Raw genomic sequence first — 19,191 nt, forward strand, 5'->3', positions numbered from 1 at the left:
GTCTTTCTAAGCTGAAACATACCTAACCACTCGACGTTCTGGTTTTTAACCAATATGGCAGCAATTAAAGACATGTGTGCATTTTCATATAAGAAGTAAGAGCGGCATACGAGCATGCATATCTGCATAGTAACAGCCTGACATCAAAACGTTGGCAGGATAATTGATGAAATGTGTATAAACTGTAGAAAGGAAAATGTGCTGCGTGTTTCATTTTGATGTTAAATAATAAACAATGTACATTACGTGCAAAAATGTTCTGTTTTATATTAATGATATCGTTTCTTTGCTTAATTGAGTCAATCCATCTCAGCCATATGCTGCTTAAAAAGGTCATGTTTTTCTTTCTTTGCTTTTTATATTTAAAAAAAATATCTAAATAAAAGTGCACCATAAATCCAAAATGAAAATAATATCTAAGTTTATCATGCAAGCTGAATGTCCTCTGTGTAGCTAAAAGAAAAAAGTGGCACCATCCTCAATAGAAATAGAAATGAGTAATCTGCTGACCCCTATTGGTAAGAATGAAGTAATGCACCATTTAAAATACAAATATACAGTATATACATGTAAATACATAATGTGAATAGAAAACATATATATTTAATTTTCAGATTTTTATTTGTGTAATAAGTGGCATTAAAGGCCCAGCCATCATCCTTTCCAAAAAAGATTTCAAGAAGAAGCCATTCCAGAGAAGCACAGCTGGATTAAAATCAATAAACAACTCTTAAAAAATATTCTCTACAAGCTTTAGTATGAATTTGCATAAGGTGACTTACAATAGTGGATTTATATAGTGCATTACACACATAAACACACACACACACACTTCAAATCGCATAAATATTAAGCAGTGCACTTTTAATCTATTGCATTGGAGATTTTGCCTTAACTCATTAGTTTTAAATATTTTCCAATTTTCCAATAACATACACTTCTAAAAAAAAACAAAAAAAAGTTTGTTTAGCAATGAGATAAATACTTTCATAGACTTACAGCAGCCTAGAAGCCACAATTTTATCAGACAAATCAAGACCCTTTACAATCTGAGAAGAAAAAGCAGCAAGAAGCATTTGGTCTGCTGTTAGACTTACGTCAAGTAAATATTTTAGTAAATGTTCCAGTCGACAGCTGAAAGAGTTTAACAGGTCGGTCCTGAAAGCACAAGGCTAGAGGGGTAATATGGCAGATGTTAACCATGTAATTTGGGTTACAAAATTAGGCCTTGTGTAACAGTCTGGAGTTTCGGCTCTATTTGGAGATTAATTAGCAAATATAAAAACTTGAAGACAACAACACTGATACAGTGAGTTTGCCAAGTTAGTGAATCTAAATGTTTTGCATATATGCTAAATATATACAGAATAATTTATATGTGACCCTAGACTACAAAACCAGTCATAAGTAGTACGGGTATATTTGTAGAAAAAGCCAAAAATACATTGTATGATTCAAAATTATAGATTTTTCTTTTATGCCAAAAATCATTAGGATATTATGTTTCCTACCGTAAATATATAAAAAATTTATATATCATAAGTTGTGTTGCTATATTTGGACAACTTTAAAGGCAATTTCCTCAATATTTAGTTTGTACATCAATGGAAAGCTTATTTCAGATGATGTATAAATCTCAATTTCAAAAAATGTACGCTTATGATTGGATCCCTTTTGAGGGAACTTGCGCTGCAGCGTTTCTTTCCCTTCCCAGGGAACAAGGGTTACATACGCAACCCGAGTTGTTTTGTTGTCTAAGGTCACACATATACACTCACCAAAAGGATTATTAGGAACACCTGTCCAATTTCTCATTAATGCAATTATCTAATCAACCAATCACATGGCAGTTGCTTCAATGCATTTAGGGGTGTGGTCCTGGTCAAGACAAGTCATCTCCTGAACTTCAAACTGAATGTCAGAATGGGAAAGAAAGGTGATTTAAGCAATTTTGAGCGTGGCATGGTTGTTGGTGCCAAACGGGCCCGTCTGAGTATTTTACAATCTGCTCCGTTACTGGGATTTTCATGCACAACCATTTCTAGGGTTTACAAAGAATGGTGTGAAAAGGGAAAAACATCCAGTATGCGGCAGTCCTGTGGGCGAAAATGCCTTGTTGATGCTAGAGGTCAGAGGAGAATGGGTCGACTGATTCAAGCTGACAGAAGAGCAACTTTGACTGAAATAAACCACTCGTTACAACCAAGGTATGCAGCAAAGCATTTGTGAAGCCACAACATGCACAACCTTGAGGCGGATGGGCTACAACAGCAGAAGACCCCACCGGATACCACTCATCTCCACTACAAATAGGAAAAAGAGGCTACAATTTGCAGGAGCTCACCAAAATTGGACAGTTGAAGACTGGAAAAATGTTGCCTGGTCTGATGAGTCTCAATTTCTCCGAATTTGGCGTAAACCGAATGAGAACATGGATCCATCATGCCTTGTTACAACTGTGCAGGCTGGTGGTGGTGGTGTAATGGTGTGGGGGATGTTTTCTTGGCACGCTTTAGGCCCCTTAGTGCCAGTTGGGTATCGTTTAAATGCCACGGCCTACCTGAGCATTGTTACTGACCATGTCCATCCCTTTATGACCACCATGTACCCATCCTCTGATGGCTACTTCCAACAGGATAATGCACCATGTCACAAAGCTCGAGTCATTTCAAATTGGTTTCTTGAACATGACAATGAGTTCACTGTCCTAAAATGCCCCCCACAGTCACCAGATCTCAACCCAATAGAGCATCTTTGGGATGTGGTGGAACGGGAGCTTCGTGCCCTGGATGTGCATCCCACAAATCTCCATCAACTGCAGGATGCTATGCTATCAATATGGGCCAACATATTCAGCACCTTGTTGAATTAATGCCACGTAGAATTAAGACAGTTCTAATGGCGAAAGGGTGTCAAACACAGTTTTAGTATGGTGTTCCTAATAATCCTTTGAGTGAGTGTATGTCTGGGTATGCAATTTTAACTACTTTCAAATACGTGGCATCTATTAAATCATTGGAAGGAATTTATAATTCAGCAAGCAGGCAAGCAGTGCAGCAATAAAGGCCTCTTATCAAGATAATGTCAGATAAAAAGAAATAAGCATACATATTTCATGTGGGATACAATTAAAAACCTTAAAACTGCAATATAAAAACAATAATCAATCAAAGGCTCTGGTATGGCAATTCAGTCACATCAGTTCAGTTTAGTAACGCGTGATTGAATGGTGACTCTCCTTACGGGGGTTTGATTCGCATTGCGATTAGCTACCAGTTCCTGTAGCTGTATAGCTCCGCCTCCAATGAAACAGAATGCGGGGCACACAGGGGCGGAGCAGTCCACGGGTCCCTCCCAGAGTGGGCGGAGAGAGTGGGCATCATAAAACGTGACACGTCCTTTCTCAAAATCAAGACACACTCCCAGCCTCGGAGGCAGAGGATAGGTCACACCGGTCGGAGATGAAGGGCCGTTGGTAAAGCCGGACTCTCTGTAATTGGCATTTCCCTGATGGGAGTTGGCAGAGGGGGGCAGATAGATTTTACCCATGCCCATTGTGAGGAAAGAGAAGGGTGGAGGGGAATCAGACGAATCTTCTGCCCCGCTGTCATGGCCACTGTCAGGATCATATCTAGGAGGAGTTGGGTGGATTCAGTGATGTTTAGGATAGTTTAAAGCATGACAGAAGAGGATTGCAACCATGCCCTTGCTCTTACCGTGGGCTTGCCATGTCCTGGGGAAGATGAAACCATTCTTGAAGTTTGGATTCTGAACCTACACCAACCTGCAAGGCAGAAAAAACAAAGACAAGTGAAATACAGCAAAAACTGTAAGAAAATAGGAAGAGGAATTATTGCCAAAATTAATGTGTGTTAAATTTACATTTTATGCAGTGTTAATTTCGTTGACGAAGACGATGACGAAAAATATTCGTCAACGAACCTTTTTCACGGACGAAAACTAAATAAAAACTAAATAAAATCATATATGATGACGAAGACTGTAACGAAATATAACTGACACTTAAGTCAACGAATAAAAATAAGACGAAAATGTTAGGGAGGGACGAATGGAGAAGAGATCCAATCAGAGCTACTCATTTTGTGGGACAGTTGGGAAGAAATCCAATCAGAGCGAATCTTTGAGGGTAGGTTGATCTACACAGGCAGCAGTCGGCAGAGTCATTTTGAAAACCCGCGGCAAAGTTTGTTTTCACAACAGGTTGTTTACATTATATTTAGTTGTACAGTCTTAGTTCCCAGCTTTGGCTGATTTCAGTTGACTTCGCTCGTTAGCAACACGCTAACGTTTTGCGGTGCACCCGGTCCGAAGACATGTCTCATTAACAACAACAATGTCAGAGCTAGCGTCTAATCTGGTCACACTTCAAATATGACAAGACGACAGCCTGTAAAGACGACTCATCCAGAAATACATGCGAAGGTAAGCATACACGCTAAGGTTATTTTATCAGATAAACCACAGTGTTTTCGCTAAACTTGGTATAACATAGAAACGAAAGGAATACACATCTGAACTGTATTGATTGTATTGGGTTGTCTGAATTAATACTGAGTATAAATATTCAGTGTCCTCAAATTGAATGAAATGTGTAACGTTACTATTATAGTAGATGTTGTGGTTTTACATGACTGGACAAAGTGCGTGCGTAAGTGCGTGTGTGTGTCTCTGTCTGTGTGTCTGCCCGCGTGTGTATCTGTGTGTGCATGTCATTTAGGGAGAAGGCATATCTTTTTCAGGGACCATGTATATTTTTAGGTAGAGCGGGCCTTATGCTTATTTTATGTGATATTTTTTTTGGTGAAAAAGCCACGGTCAGTTTTTTTGACATTAAGAATAAAATAAAATACGTGTTTTCTATAACAATCATTAAATCTGTGTCTGTATTGCATATTCAAACCTTAATACCATTCCATAACAGACTAAAAAACTTAAGACTAGACTAAAACTCTTATGATATTTCGTCGACTAAAACTAGACTAAAACTAAAAGATTTCAGATGACTAAAATAAGACTAAAACTAAATGGTGTGTTATTCAAAAGACTAAGACTAAGACTAAATCAGAATTTGCTGCTAAAATTAACACTGATTTTATGGATATGCTATAACAATTGAGCTGCATCAAATGCACATCGTAATCTCTGTTCTATAACTTGCCTTGACCAGGTAGGAGCCAGGCTCAATTGAACACGCCCAATAGTGTCGGCCTTGAGTTATGGCCACATCACCCACCAGCAAGTCTGCAGTCAGGTGACAGGAAGTGAGCGTCCGGTCGGCGCCCTGCAGCAGGGAGAGTCCGGGAATGCTGCGGGCGCAACGCTGTTCCTTACTCACCACCAGTCTATCCGCGTGCAGACCCCATCGAGAGTCCAGGTAAAAATTCAACACTGCCGGAAGTGGGAGCCGGGGCAAAGACAAAAATACAGGAAAGGGGGGATGCAACAGCAAGGTAATACAAGAGAAATTTTAAGGAGGATAGGAAAGAAGATAAGGGGTTGGAGACACCACACAGAGGGATGTAGGAAGGGGTGGAAAAGAAAGAAGTATAGAGTAGAAGGCATTGGCAAAAGAAGGACAACAGCAATCAGGAAAACATTAAACAAGAAGTAAAGGGAACAGCAGGGAGAAAAGCAAGGCTAAGAAAAGGAAGACGATTTGCTTTCCAGTAAAAAGGCAGATAGTTAATTACATTAAAGGGATAGTTCACCTAAAAATTTAAATTTTGTACTTTTTTCTCATCCTCATGTTGTTCTAAACCTGTATGAATTTCTTTATTCTGATGAATATAATAAGATATTTTGATAAATGATGGTAAGCAGACAATTGAAGATACCTATTGACTTCCATAGTAGGAAAAGCAAATACCATGGAAGTCAATGGGTGCTGTCAATTATCATAATTTACTAAAATATCTTATTTTGTGTTCAACAGAATAAAAAAACTCATAATGGTTTAAACAACATGAGGATGAGTAAATGATGACAGAATTTTTGGGTGTACTATACCTTTAAGGCCTAGAATTTTAAAATTGATAAATTGATCATTTTAAAATTATCAGAAGCGATTTTTCATTTAAGGGTGTAAATGATCTGATTTGTTGGCAGCGCAGTAGGTGTAAATAACTTTGTGTCACACCGCATGTGTTTTACTTTTAATTATATATTTTTTATTTAATTAAGGGTTCGAACAGTCGCTGCAGCTGAAAACATTTTTATATCAGCTTTATATCAATATTTAGCCATGAACGTCTGCCTTTTGACTGAACGTTGCAAACCTTGGTTTATTATTTGTAACATGGGCGTCCATTTAATGTGATTAATAAATGTTATGCAGCATTAAGGTTTATTTGTGCCCATATCTACAAAACTGATGGGTCAACATTTAGAGCAGATCAAAAGATTACACTAAAGTCAAAAGGTTTATATTGAAAATAAACATACATGTGAATTAATATGAAATGATTCATACAATGAAAAAATGAGGAAAATATAAACAAGAAAAAATACAAACAAAGGATAAGGTGTCCAACAGAAGGAGGTTTAAGGGCTATAAAATCAAAAAAGGGCAGAGCTACTGTCAATAAAGCTGTCGATCAAAACATGGAAAAACAAAGAGGTAAAGAGAGTGAGAGATGGGAATGAATAAAAAGAAGAAAGAGAAAAAAAGTGAGCACAATTATGAGTGAATTGCATTTGGGCAATGACTTAAAGTCAACATGAACACAAAATTTACTCTATTTACTTTGTTTATACATATTAGTCATATTTAGAAAGTAGGGATGTCAAAAGATTAATTGCGATTAATCGCATACAAAATAAAAGTTTGTTTTTTGCATAATATATTTTTGTGTGTATTATCTGTAATTATTATGTATAAATAGATTAAATACACACAGATATGTATAAATTTAAGAAAATTTATATATATATATATATATATATATATATATATATATATATATATATATATATATACACACACACATACATTTAAAAAAAAAATTTAATACGTACATGCATGTGTGTGTATTTATATACATAATTACACACAGTGTATTCACATTACTCATATTATGTAAAAACTAACTCTTATTTTGTATGCGATTAATCATGCTTAATCTTTTTACAGCCCTATTAGAAAGATTTCTTATTGATAGTTATTACACGGCTCGTTGGAATGCTTGATTCTGATTGGCCAGTCGCTACATATTCCCAGATAACAACTGCTCAAAACTAACACATGCTGCAAATCATTTTGACAAAAATTTAATATTTATGTCTTTTAATAACACATATGACATTATATTTACAAATAATTCAACCAAATAGTGTCTTCGTGACATTTGAACTTCTTGTCTTATCTTAAAACCAAAAATAAACAGGTTTTTCTCACAGAAGGCCTGCATTCGTTAAATATGAGCAAATAAAATATTTCAAATCAATATTTAATGCTCCTTACCTTAATGAGATAAAAAGCCGTGTAATAAGCGAGACAATGTACAGGCAAATAAGCTGGTTGTTATCGTGAAATGAGCCCCTTCAGTGTGATACAAGGGCTTATTTCTGCGATAACAACCAGCTGTCTATACATTATCACTTATGTAGTCTTTCATTAAAATGTAATTGAACCTATACCTTTCCTTTTCAGGCACCATCCAATCAATTCCTAAACATAAAATTAAGTTCCACCCTACATTCATTCTTATTGTCCTGTTAAAATCAATTAACATTTCATGTTGACTTTAAAGGGTCTTTACATACACACGTTGACATTTATGTGTTAATGTATCTAATGTCCTCACCTGGAGCTGGCGGTGTGTGTAAATATACTTCCTCGCTATATTCACCGAAGCCCGCCTTATTGCAGCCTCTGACCCTCAGGACGTAAACACTGTCCATCTCCAGTCTGTCAATCACTGCACAGGTCCCGGTCACCTCATCCAACCTCTGCCAGCCCCAGCGAGCAGCGGCCAATCCCCCGCGGATACCACCTCTTGCCCCGCCCCCTGGCACCACCCCACGTCGACGGAACTCCACCGAGAAATGCCAGGCGGGAGTGGAGTCTTGTGGCAAGCGCCAACACAGAAAGAGCTGATCGTACGCAAGAGTCCGCTGGGTGTCGATCACAGGTGCGAGAGGGGCTGAAGGGAAATTTGGAGATTGGTTAGGATCGGGGTATGGGACATTTTAGGTTTTGCGATTGCTTTAGGGTGTGTGCAAATGAAGAAGTGTTTAAGTTTTGTTTGTATGTTTTTCCCACCCTGAATAAAGTTCAGGTCTGTGAGGAGTTTGAGCTCTCTCGAAACATCAAGTTGGAAGTGACGGAACGAAGGATCCGCTGAAAGAGAGAAACGCTGCATAGATTCAATGGACTGGGCCAATCTGAGAGTGAGAGAGAGAGAGAGAGAGAGAGAGAGACAAACAGAAAGATATAGAAAGAGAGAGATCACCTATCAAATGTTCAGGTACTGAATCCAAGCTAATGTCTAAATCTAAGCAGTGGTGGCTCGTGACTGCTCATCTGAGGGGCGCAAATTCAAAATTAAGTGTTCGGCGTGTCATGTGTGTTGCTCGTGTTTTCAAAATTTGTGTTTGTTGCGTCATGTGAACCATGTGCATCACGTGTTTTGTCAAAATAAGTGTCTGCTGCACACGCGTCAAAACCGTTTACGATAAAAGAGACGCTCACGTTCACCGAATACACGCAAGACACTCCCTTAACAGTAAACTCTGATTATGCGATTATGTGAGTATCTGGCAAACGCGAGCGTCTCTTTTATCATAAACCCTTTCGACGCGTCTGCAGCAGGCACTTATTTTAACAAGACACGTAATGCACACAGGATCACTCGACGCGCAGAACACATATTTTGAAATTACGAACCACACACATGACGGGCTACATACATGTTGTGACGAACTTCGGATCGAGCGCCGTCGAAAAAGAAGTCACCGGGCGCCACTGAATCTAAGTAAGATATCTGTCTTACCTGTTATGCGTCATCCTGGCTGCATGAACAAAGCTGGACGGGTCATTTTCTTTCAGCAGCTCTTGAGTAAAAGCCATCAGGCTGGCGTGCTCCAGCATACTGCGTTTTTCTGCCACCTGATCGGACAATGCCTCCGCCCTTCTCTGCCGTGAGCTTTCCAGAGCCTCGGCCAGCATCGCCTGCCGCTCGGTTAGCAATGCCATGATCTCCTTCACGCTGTGAGAGAGCTGCTCTTTGGCCGATACGCTGTTTACCTGCACGCACACGATTGCTCAGCCAATCAAATACCTGCTTTTCTTTTTGTGACAGAGATGGGTAAAGTGGGCGTACCTCGGTTTGAGTGATGGCGTTCTCCAGCTGTGTGATCTGAGTCAACACCATGTCCTGATTGGACATAATGTAATTCATCTCCTTGGTTATCTTGTCCTATTTACACAAAGCACACATGTAAATAATTTTAAAATCCAAAAAATAAGCAAAACTGTGAACAGAAATAAACTTGATTAAACTCAATAAATTATTTTACTGAGGTTAAATTAGAAAAATAAATGCAGTGAATATGTATTGCCATTAGGTGGCACTGTTGATGCTGTTTACTGATGTATTTGACACTTCTCTACACCAGTGCTAGTAAACCACCATAATAGCCAAATTTACTAGTACATACCTTAAGAGTCTGATAGGCCTGGGTGACGGGTGCGATCTTGTGACCTGTGTGAACTCTCCGCAGTTTGCAGAGGCCACAGAGAAGCATCTGGCAGGACTTACAGTAGAACTGCAGCTTCTCCTGGTCGTGTTCTGGGCATGTCAACACCTAAAAAGTGTGCAGCATGACACATATTGAAATGATACAGGATTAGTGCTTCACGTCATAGGCTTGACCTCAAGGTATGAGGGTTATAGTTGAAGATTGAATGAAGAAGTAACTCACCTTTGGCCTAAAGTTTAAGGTGGGCTGAACATGTTCATGCTGGGCGCGGGGAGTGCCCCAAGGGTGATAGAGTTTAAAACACTCATTACAGAAGCTTGCTCTGCAGTCAGCACAACCTTTAGTGGCCTCCAGGGCCTGAGGCGGTTTACAGAATTGACACATGACAGCAACACTGCCCAAACTTACTGTGTGCCTGTACCTATAGAGAGAGTGAAGATGTTACGGGGGGAAATAATCAGTAACACAAATTTAGAAATAATCTACAGCCGTGATCTTGTAAAGGACTTTAATTCTACCTCTTATGTGCCTCCGTAATTGTACATTTGTATACTTAAAATGTGACTGCAGTGACGTGGATGACGTATGACGTGACTGACGTGTTATCTGGTGCGCCCCAGCTGTTTTTTTTTTTTTGCCTTTTTTGTTTTTTTGTGCGCCTGGGCTTCGTTTACAGTCTGAGGGAGACGCACGCTGTAAGTTTGAAAAAAAATAAAACTTTGCAAACATGTCTGAGGATAACACGTCATCCGTGTCACTGCAGTCACGTGACTTGAAGTCTCGTGCATGCGCTTCACAACAGACGCGGAAAAAAAGCTGAATAAATTCGTAATTTTTGTTATTTTTGGACCAAAATGTATTTTCGATGCTTCAACACATTCTAACTGGCCCGTTGATGTTACTGGACTACTTTGAGGATGCTTTTATAACCTTTCTGGACATGGACAGTATACCGTAGGCCTAGTACGTAGATTTTCAATATAACAAGCTCTCGGACTAAATATAAAACATTTTAAACTGTGTTCCGAAGATGAACGGAGTCTTAAAAGTTTGGAACGACATGAGGGTGAGTCATTATTTTCATTTTTGGGTGAACTATCCCTTTAAGTGCAATGTGTTTTTGCATCCGATTGAGAAAATACTTCGTTTCACGCGTTAACATGCATACTTTTCTCCTGATGATCGAATCACAGATCGGACAACAGTACACCACCCCTTTTCAATCCATATGAAATGTCCATCCAATGAAGGCATTTCAATCCGATTAAGCCGTCAATACGATTACAAGCTGATTATTTGGTTGCATGTAAACGTACCTATGTCTCTAAGAAGTGTTGGACATTTGTAAGCTGAAAATAACCTCGTATAGCACTTCTCATACTACTGCTATTGTTTTTCCTCACTTCTGCTAATGCGTAACAATGTAATAAGTGTATATTTGAGGTTACCTTTCAACGATCCTCTCCAGCGTGAGATTCCTCATGCACTCGGCCAATCCCCTCTCACCTAATTCCACATCTCGGCCACAGGGGACGCAAGGGAAGCGCATGAGTGTTGGAGGACCCTCCTTTCGCCTGCGACCTGGGTATGTCCCAGAACCTATGTGAACACACACACATAGATTTATAAGGATTTATTCATTCATGCATGTGTTTATGTAATATTCTCTATTAATTGTCTTTACACACCTGAGCGCAACAACCGGTCAACGCGGTCAGATTTGGGCATAGGTCTGCGCATCTGGCGAGGGGATCGTGTGTTAGGTGTGGACGCGGGTGAGTTGGGCTCCGGAGGGAGCTCGGGCTGGGGGTACCCGCTCTGAATCAGCACCTCGGAGGCACACATTAAACACACGCTGTGCAGGCAGGGAAGCACTATGGGTTGCTTTACGATGTCCTTGCACACCGGACACAGCAATTCCTGCTCCATACTCTTCATATTGGACTGAAAATAGGAATAGATGGTAAAGGAAAGAGCTTTAGCAAATGACAGTGATGTGGTGGCTTAAAGTCAGAGCCGAAAGCAGAAGGTTGCTGGTTTGAGGCCCGCTCACAAAACTGCTGTCATTACCCTGCCCTTGAGCTAAGCACTTAATCCTTTGTCGCTCCCGGTGAATAAAATGTGCTGTAAATTGCTAGATGCACATTCTTACAAATTAAGGCTATAGTAACAATCAACTGCAAGAGCATAAATGTGACCCTGTTTGTAAAATCCAGGCTGAAGTCTCATAATCTAATTATGAGATTAGAGCATCAAAGTTTGATTTAACTCATCTATATTAAAGATATATCAATATTGTAAAGGCTATATTTTCACAGAATGTTCTTTACATTATGTAGGATGATTTTATATAGAAAACTGTAAATCACAAAAAATTACTTGACAGGCAGGGTTAGATATTATTACATCATTCAGAAGCAACAATCATTTCCTTTGAGCAAAACACAACTTATAATATGTGATGTACCCAAGTAGGTGATCCTGGCACAACATTATCATCAACCAATCATAGCCCTACCCCAAACCCTATAACCAGAGGTCAATATTATTAAGTATATTTTTGAAGTTAAAAATATATTTAATTTTAAAGGCGGGGTCCATGATCGCTGTAAGCCAATGTTGACATTTTAAATCACCTAAACAAACACGCCCCTACCCCAATAGAATTTGGACCTTCATTTGATAGACCCGCCCCACACATGCGCAACCCAGGCAATGATGTCAGTTAGTAGACACGCCCCTTACTGCTGATTGGCTACAAGTGTGTTTTGGTAGTCGGCAGACTACCTTTTCCAAAGTGTTTTTTTAAAAATCATGCACCCCGCCTTTAACTTATTTAAAACTTTATACACGTTTGTTACATAAAGTTTTTCTTCCATTGTGATGTGAATATATTACCTTGGATTGAAATATATGGAGGGCTAAATATATTTTTTAAGCTTTAAAATTTATTTATTTTAAAAATATATTTCAAAATATAAAAAATGGCCAAAAAATATATCAATGAAAAATATCTTTTGTAAATATATTCCATATTTCCGCAAATATATTTTTTGGCCATTTTTTTGTATATTTTGAAATATATATTTTTTTGCCGTATGGCAAATAAAATTAAAAGGCAAACGTGAAAATACTTTTTAAAAAAGCTTTTTATTCATGTCCATGCAATAATAGCGACAAAAATCTAACATTAATTTAATTTTAAGTTCTCTTTTATTTATTAGTTCTTATTTTGATTTTCAATTTGTATGCAAATTCTATGTTAATCAGTGGGTGGGGGCTAGCCAGGACAGACAGCAAAAAATATATATTAGGACTTATGTTTAACAGATATAGATAGTTATGAAATAGTTAGCAAGTAGTTTCCAATTAAAGCTTTTAAAGAATAGACTAGGACCACACGCTGAAAATGTGAATGTCAGCAGAGAGAGGACAATATTGATGACTTGCGCCACCTGCTGAACTTGTATAATAAGTTATGTATGTCTTTCTAATTTCTTTAAGTGACAAGTGGAGAGTTACTGGCAGTTTTGCACTTCTGGTGCTTGTTGAATGGTGTTTAGTTTAATGTCCTGTGCATACACATGTACACTGACATAAATTAAAGACTTCTTCACTATCTATCTCTAGGTTTGTTTATTTAATAGACTGGCCATGCTGTAATACATTTAATTTGGGTAAGAAGTTGAGTGTGAGGTCAAATGTGACTCTGTCTGTAAAAACTTAGCTAAGTAATTTGAACATACTGTTTTTTTTTTTTACATAAAATGATCCAACATAATGCAAAGAACATTCTGTGAAAATAACCTTGATATCTTTAATATTCACTGAGTAAGGAGAAGACAAAGATAAAAAAAATAAAAATGAGTGAAATCAAACTTTGATGCTCCTAATCTCAAAATTAGTTCATGAAACTTTAGTCTGGATTTCCCAGACAGTGTCACAAATATCTTGTGAGCGTATGGAGATGGTGTGTGGATGAGTGTGAGACCCCCGGCCCATATACCTTTAAATGCACTTTCCAGTTTTTGAATGGGAAACATGATTTTCAAATACATAACCTATAGGTTTATTATTTACTAGTGGTTAAATAATTAACCACATGGCTGTTTACCACATTCCACCACCTTGTCCCCTACAATGACAATGTCATCTTGCAATATAACGAATATCTGTACACGTCAGACAAGCTTTCTCTGCATATAAAAATCTAATTTAGTCATCAAAACGCATACTTTCTTAATCAAATTGCTTTCTTAAATGCATAAATAAAGCATAAATGTAAAGAGAAAGCACGTGTTAGGCCTTGAGTAGTTTAAAGTCACGGTTAATATTTAGAAACATCGCTCGATTTTACACTTCACCTCACCTTGCAATAGTTACCGTAGATTTAATATCAATTTACTAGCAAATAAAGGCGGTGGAGGTTTGACCTTAAGAGATGACTCTAGCATGGTTGTGCGTGGCATCGCCCTTACCTTCACCTGACATCTGGTCGCCATTACAGGATGATGTCTTTGCTCATTATGGGATCAGTACTGTCGCGATTCAACAAACATTTAATGACGATAAACGTGCAGCCAGCTTCCAGTTGTAGCCGCTCAATAAATGAGATTTATTAAAACAGCGCATGCTAACATCACATGGCAACGCGCAAAATGCGCATTAAATAGTCTGTATCATTCATGCGAATAAAATCACGTACCGCTTGTTTTCCGTTTCTTCACAGTCGACTATCATATTTCAGTAAGAAAATCCTCCTTTGGACGCCATTGACTTTTTCAGGATGAATTGTGGCTTGGTGGGATGGCTGCGCGACCGGAGTTCCTTTAAATGAGCCTCCTCCTGCCTTCATCTCGTTTCTGTGGCAACGAGCACGTACGCGGCTCCATCAGCAGCATTCCACTGGTTGTACATTTATATAGCATATTTATATAGCAACTCAAGTTGATAAATGTGTTTTCCATAAAACAACATATCTGAAACATGACTAAACAAGCAAAACAGTGGGCTACAGCCAAACGACATTAAAGGGATAGTTCACTTTAAAATGAAAATTCTGTCATAATTTACTCATCTTCATGTTGTTCTAAACCTGTATGAATTTCTTTTTTCTGATGAACACGTAAGGGATAATCCACGGCCAGCCATGCATTAAAGGGTTTTAATGCACGACGTAGAGGCGAAGAACCACCCGACGCGTAGCACCTCTGCGAAGTGCATTAAAACCCTTTAATGCATGGCTAGCCGTGGATTATCCCGCTTATACCTTGGTTATTTGCCAAGTTAAAGCTGTAATTAATGTTTACAGTGTAATTTTAACCGACAGGTAAAAAATGACGGTCATCTTCTTAAGTTAAGGCTCGCACTCCGTCCGCTTTAAATAAAGTAGTGCCATTGTATTGCATTTATTTAAATGAATTATCACATTTATTTAAATTCATTAAATAATTTATGAATGACAGCCAACACTGACAGTGACAAGGCAATCTTTATTTGAACTAATCATTTATTTAAATGAATTATGTAAAGTGTGAAATAAAACCGACGTCTCTAACCACGATTACTATATAAGGACACATTACATTTATTGAAATGGATTAAATTAAATGAAAACAAAAATCAAACAGTTGGAAATTTCTCTCTCGCTCTCTCTGCAAGTGTAACTGTGTTACTATTGTTACCAATGTTTATAGTAGTGGATTAATTTCTAACTTTAATCAAACTGACTGGAACTACCTGTGCGTTAAACGGTTTTAATGCACACCTTCCAGCCAATCAGAATTGAGTATTTAAACAGACCATGGTATAAAAAAAATATATTTTGAGAAATGATGGTAAACACACAGCAGTAAGTGACCTTGACATCCATAGTAGGAAAAATATATTTTGGAAGTATTGTGATAAATGACTAAGAAAATATTTTGATAAATGATGGTAAGCAAAAAGTTGACGGTATCCATTAAATTCCATCATATTTTTTTATTCCTACTATGGAAGTCTATGGTCACTTACTGCTGTGTGTTTACCATCATTTCTTAAAATATCTTCTTTTGTGTTCATCAGAATAAAGAAATTCATACAGGTTTAAAACAACATGAGGATGAGTAAATGATGACAGAATTTTCATTTTAAAGTGAACTATCCTTTTAAATATATCAAAAATTGAGACGTTGCTTTTCATGTTTTGATTGGATTATTGCTGGTTAGGTTCGATGGTCAGCACAACCATTTACATGGTAGCCTACATTTTTAATAAAGGGTTGTCGACAGCCGGTTGCCATTGTTTGCACAGAACAAACAAACTAAGACTATAATTATTTTTACCTTGAGTTAAGTTTACATCCTTTATGTTAAAAACACAAAGTACTTAACTTCCAGAAGATAATAACTTCCGCATTGTTGTGTACTGTGCTGTGTTGTTGCTCAGTAACTCCTGATAACACATTCTCCTGCCCATGGGCTCGGTCATATAAAGTCTTTGGAAAGCACACCTAGCATTTCTCAGATACCTTCACTCGAACATCCAAAAGGTAAGTTCTTTTATTAATTTTAAAACTGGCTTGACAGGATGTTATACTTTATTAGAAAACATTGCATTGAAGTGATGAATGAATGATTTCTATTTAGATGACAAAACAAGTTTTAAACTGATTAAGAGGGTATTATTTCAGGTTTTTATTGTTTACTGTGTTTTAGTTTATCTAACATACATTTTTCATGTGATAAATAAACAAATCAAATGAAATGTACAAACTTTCCTTTTAAATAATTTGTCTTTCTGGTGCAACTAGGAAAGGATTTGGTTTTAATTTACATTATTTAAAATTTTACAGTTTTTGAAGATGATTCAGGTGTTAGACCCAAACACTGTTTTAAACTGTAAATATTTGGTTTCCTTATTAGCTCTAATGTAGATAAATCAGCAGACAAGCACCTGCCTATCCATAAATCCATATTTGCCATATTTAAATTTACGTGTTCACAGTACAGTGAACAAAAACTTTTCTTTCAAGATTCCAGTCAAGTCACTCACAGTATGTCTGATGCATTTTTAAAATGACTTAACATGAATAAACTGCCATGTGTTGTAATGTTAGACATGTTGATCTTTTTTAAGTGCTGGATTCAAGCAGAGAGCAGTCATGCCGTCTGATTTAGAGCAGGCCATGGAGTCCATGATCATGGTTTTTCATCGGTACGCTGGAAAAGAGGGGTCCAGCGGCACCCTGACCCGCCGTGAACTCCGAACTCTGATGGAGAACGAGCTTTCTGGGTTTATAAAGGTAAGGCTCTTCTATCATTTTCTTCAATTCTGATCAAAACTCCTAAGGCAGCAATTTTGTGCATACAATTCACCCAAATGGTGTTTGATGGGGACAAATTCTTCTACACCAGTAAACTTTTACTTTATGGACTTCTGCGGGTTGTCAGTACCCATTTCTGTATCTAAGAAGGTTGTATGGTTGAATACTTAATTTCATGAGCATATTAAACATGTGTAGCTGGAAAAACTCAAACCTTTTATTAAAAAAGTGAAGTGTCATTATACACTGGTTGCCGTTTCATATTTCTGGACTAGCTGAAAGATTGAGATCTTGTTAGATTTGTTGGTTTATAGAGGGAATGGTTGATTTGTCCTTTTTAAATCTAACTGAAGTTTCATTTGATATCTTTCCTGCAGTCTCAGAAGGACCCGACTATAGTAGACAGAATAATGAAGGATCTGGATGCCAACAGAGATGGAGAGGTGAACTTTGAAGAGTTTGTGTCTTTAGTGTTGGGTTTATCCATTGCCTGTGAAGAATCCTACAGGATGCGATTAAAGAAGACGCAAAGCTGGAAATGAATAGAGAGCATTATAAAGAAGATGATTTTATCATCTATTAAAATGTTTGATTGTGTACATTTTTTCTTAAGAGTTTTTGTTGATCCGTATGCTTGAATGAGAATGGAAGGACCATAAATATAATTCCTTCACTGCTGGGTTAAAGTACACTGGGTGTGTCTGATAAGAGATTATTGGCTTGTTCTTTGTACTTCACACGGTACTCTGAGGAAATGGGAATGTTTTAATAATTTTCCTTTTTAAATTATATTTTAGGCCTGATAGGTGGAGAAATTCATATTCAGCTATTTATGTTTATTTGTTGTCCTACAATATTACTGTTTTTTTACACTTGGGTGTGTAGCAAACCTCTGTTAATGGTTACAGTGCAAACACATAGCTGATGGGTTATTAACAGGGTGGTGGGCAGATAGAAAAGTTAGGGGTGTGTGATTGTAAAACACACACTGAACCATTTACATCTCATAAACAGCAATGTTTATGATTGACCATAGCCATAATACATGATGTTCATAAAAGTGCACCTATTTCATTGCTAAAAAAACAAAGTTATGTTGTGTATTTGGTATAACACAATGTGTGTGGTTTATGGTTAAAAAAAAACATTATTTTCCACATACCGTATATTTTTGAAGAAAAATCTTCCTGAAATGCACAGATTTTGTAAAAACTCATCAATTTGAAAAGCTCTGTGTCCCTGACTGGCCAGCTAATCTGTACATTGTGATTGGCCTGAATACCTCTGACGTCAGCCGGAAATGTGATGCTCCTTACCATGTTTGAAGGATTCGCTCACAATGCAATGTTTGACAGGAGTGAACTCGACGTGCATAAATATATATATATATATATTTTTTTTAAATGCCCAACCCGAGACAAACCCGAGAAAATTTGCCCCGAGTCCGACCCAAACTAGTGGCAATTTTTTTTAACCCGATTGGACCCCGATTCACCCGAATGTAAACGGCACTGACGTGTGTGCATTCTGCAGACCCACACGCAGCAGTTAGACAGAAAGAAACTTGCAACCAATTTGGTGAGCTGCTCCATTTGTTTGTTTCTTTGTTATCTGACGACGACACAAAGATAACCGCTAAAATGTACATTTAAAACTGACTGTCATGTCTGTCTCAACGAAAATTAACCTACCGCCAGCCACACAATGTCGCAAGCACTCTTGCGAGAGAGTTTGGGTCTTCTCGGGTCCGTTCAGCAGAAACACATTTTAAATTAGCCGAGACTATAAATGTACCCGACCCGTGTCCGAGGCACATGTGAAACTTTTAGCCCCGAACCCGATCGGGTCTCGGGTCGGACCTTGGGTTTTCAGATCTAAGTGGACCTCTAGTCTGAAGTGGGAGGAACTATGATAATGTCGGTCTTGTCTACATCACCAATCCCAGGAAGTAAACTCTTGCCTTCAATTTATGTGTTTGCTGTAGTCCAAGAAAAGAGATTTACGTTGGACACTATAACTCGCTTCATTGTTTACTTTGGGGTTTGTAGCTTTTGCATATCATTAACATGTACTAATACGCACACCAAAGGAAATTTAAAAACGTGAATCGGACCATAGAAACTACAAAACAAGCCAAAAAAGCACTGAAAATGCTTGCATATAT

The 19,191-nt window shown here is 37.9% G+C and overlaps 2 protein-coding genes across 6 annotated transcripts; one reads left to right on the top strand and one right to left on the bottom strand.

Annotated features, from left to right (window-relative positions):
• Positions 1–738: 738 nt before the first annotated feature.
• Positions 739–14,555, bottom strand: trim46b (tripartite motif containing 46b). Of its 5 annotated transcripts, XM_065287680.1 has the most exons (13): positions 14,426–14,535; positions 14,199–14,258; positions 11,409–11,664; positions 11,169–11,319; positions 9,943–10,141; positions 9,679–9,825; positions 9,342–9,437; positions 9,012–9,265; positions 8,282–8,403; positions 7,824–8,162; positions 5,180–5,409; positions 3,717–3,784; positions 739–3,631 (listed from the first exon to the last, which is right to left on the bottom strand). In XM_065287680.1, the coding sequence occupies exons 2-13, from the start codon at positions 14,220–14,222 to the stop codon at positions 3,199–3,201; spliced, it is 2,319 nt and encodes a 772-aa protein (XP_065143752.1). In that variant the 5' UTR covers positions 14,223–14,258; positions 14,426–14,535; the 3' UTR covers positions 739–3,198. The 5 variants fall into 5 exon arrangements, with proteins under 5 accessions (XP_065143752.1, XP_065143756.1, XP_065143744.1 ...); XM_065287684.1 differs by lacking the exon at positions 14,199–14,258 and having other exon boundaries at positions 14,426–14,555; XM_065287672.2 differs by lacking the exon at positions 14,426–14,535 and having other exon boundaries at positions 14,199–14,339.
• On the top strand, positions 14,497–18,167 carry s100a10a (S100 calcium binding protein A10a). Its single transcript, XM_065287709.2, has 4 exons — positions 14,497–14,628; positions 16,151–16,253; positions 16,841–17,006; positions 17,405–18,167. Exons 3-4 carry the CDS (start codon positions 16,866–16,868, stop codon positions 17,567–17,569), a joined length of 306 nt encoding a protein of 101 aa, XP_065143781.1. The 5' UTR covers positions 14,497–14,628; positions 16,151–16,253; positions 16,841–16,865; the 3' UTR covers positions 17,570–18,167.
• The last annotated feature ends 1,024 nt before the right edge of the window (positions 18,168–19,191 follow it).

The sequence above is a fragment of the Paramisgurnus dabryanus genome, chromosome 19, assembly GCF_030506205.2.
Source record: "Paramisgurnus dabryanus chromosome 19, PD_genome_1.1, whole genome shotgun sequence".
Classification (NCBI taxonomy): Eukaryota; Metazoa; Chordata; class Actinopteri; order Cypriniformes; family Cobitidae; genus Paramisgurnus; species Paramisgurnus dabryanus.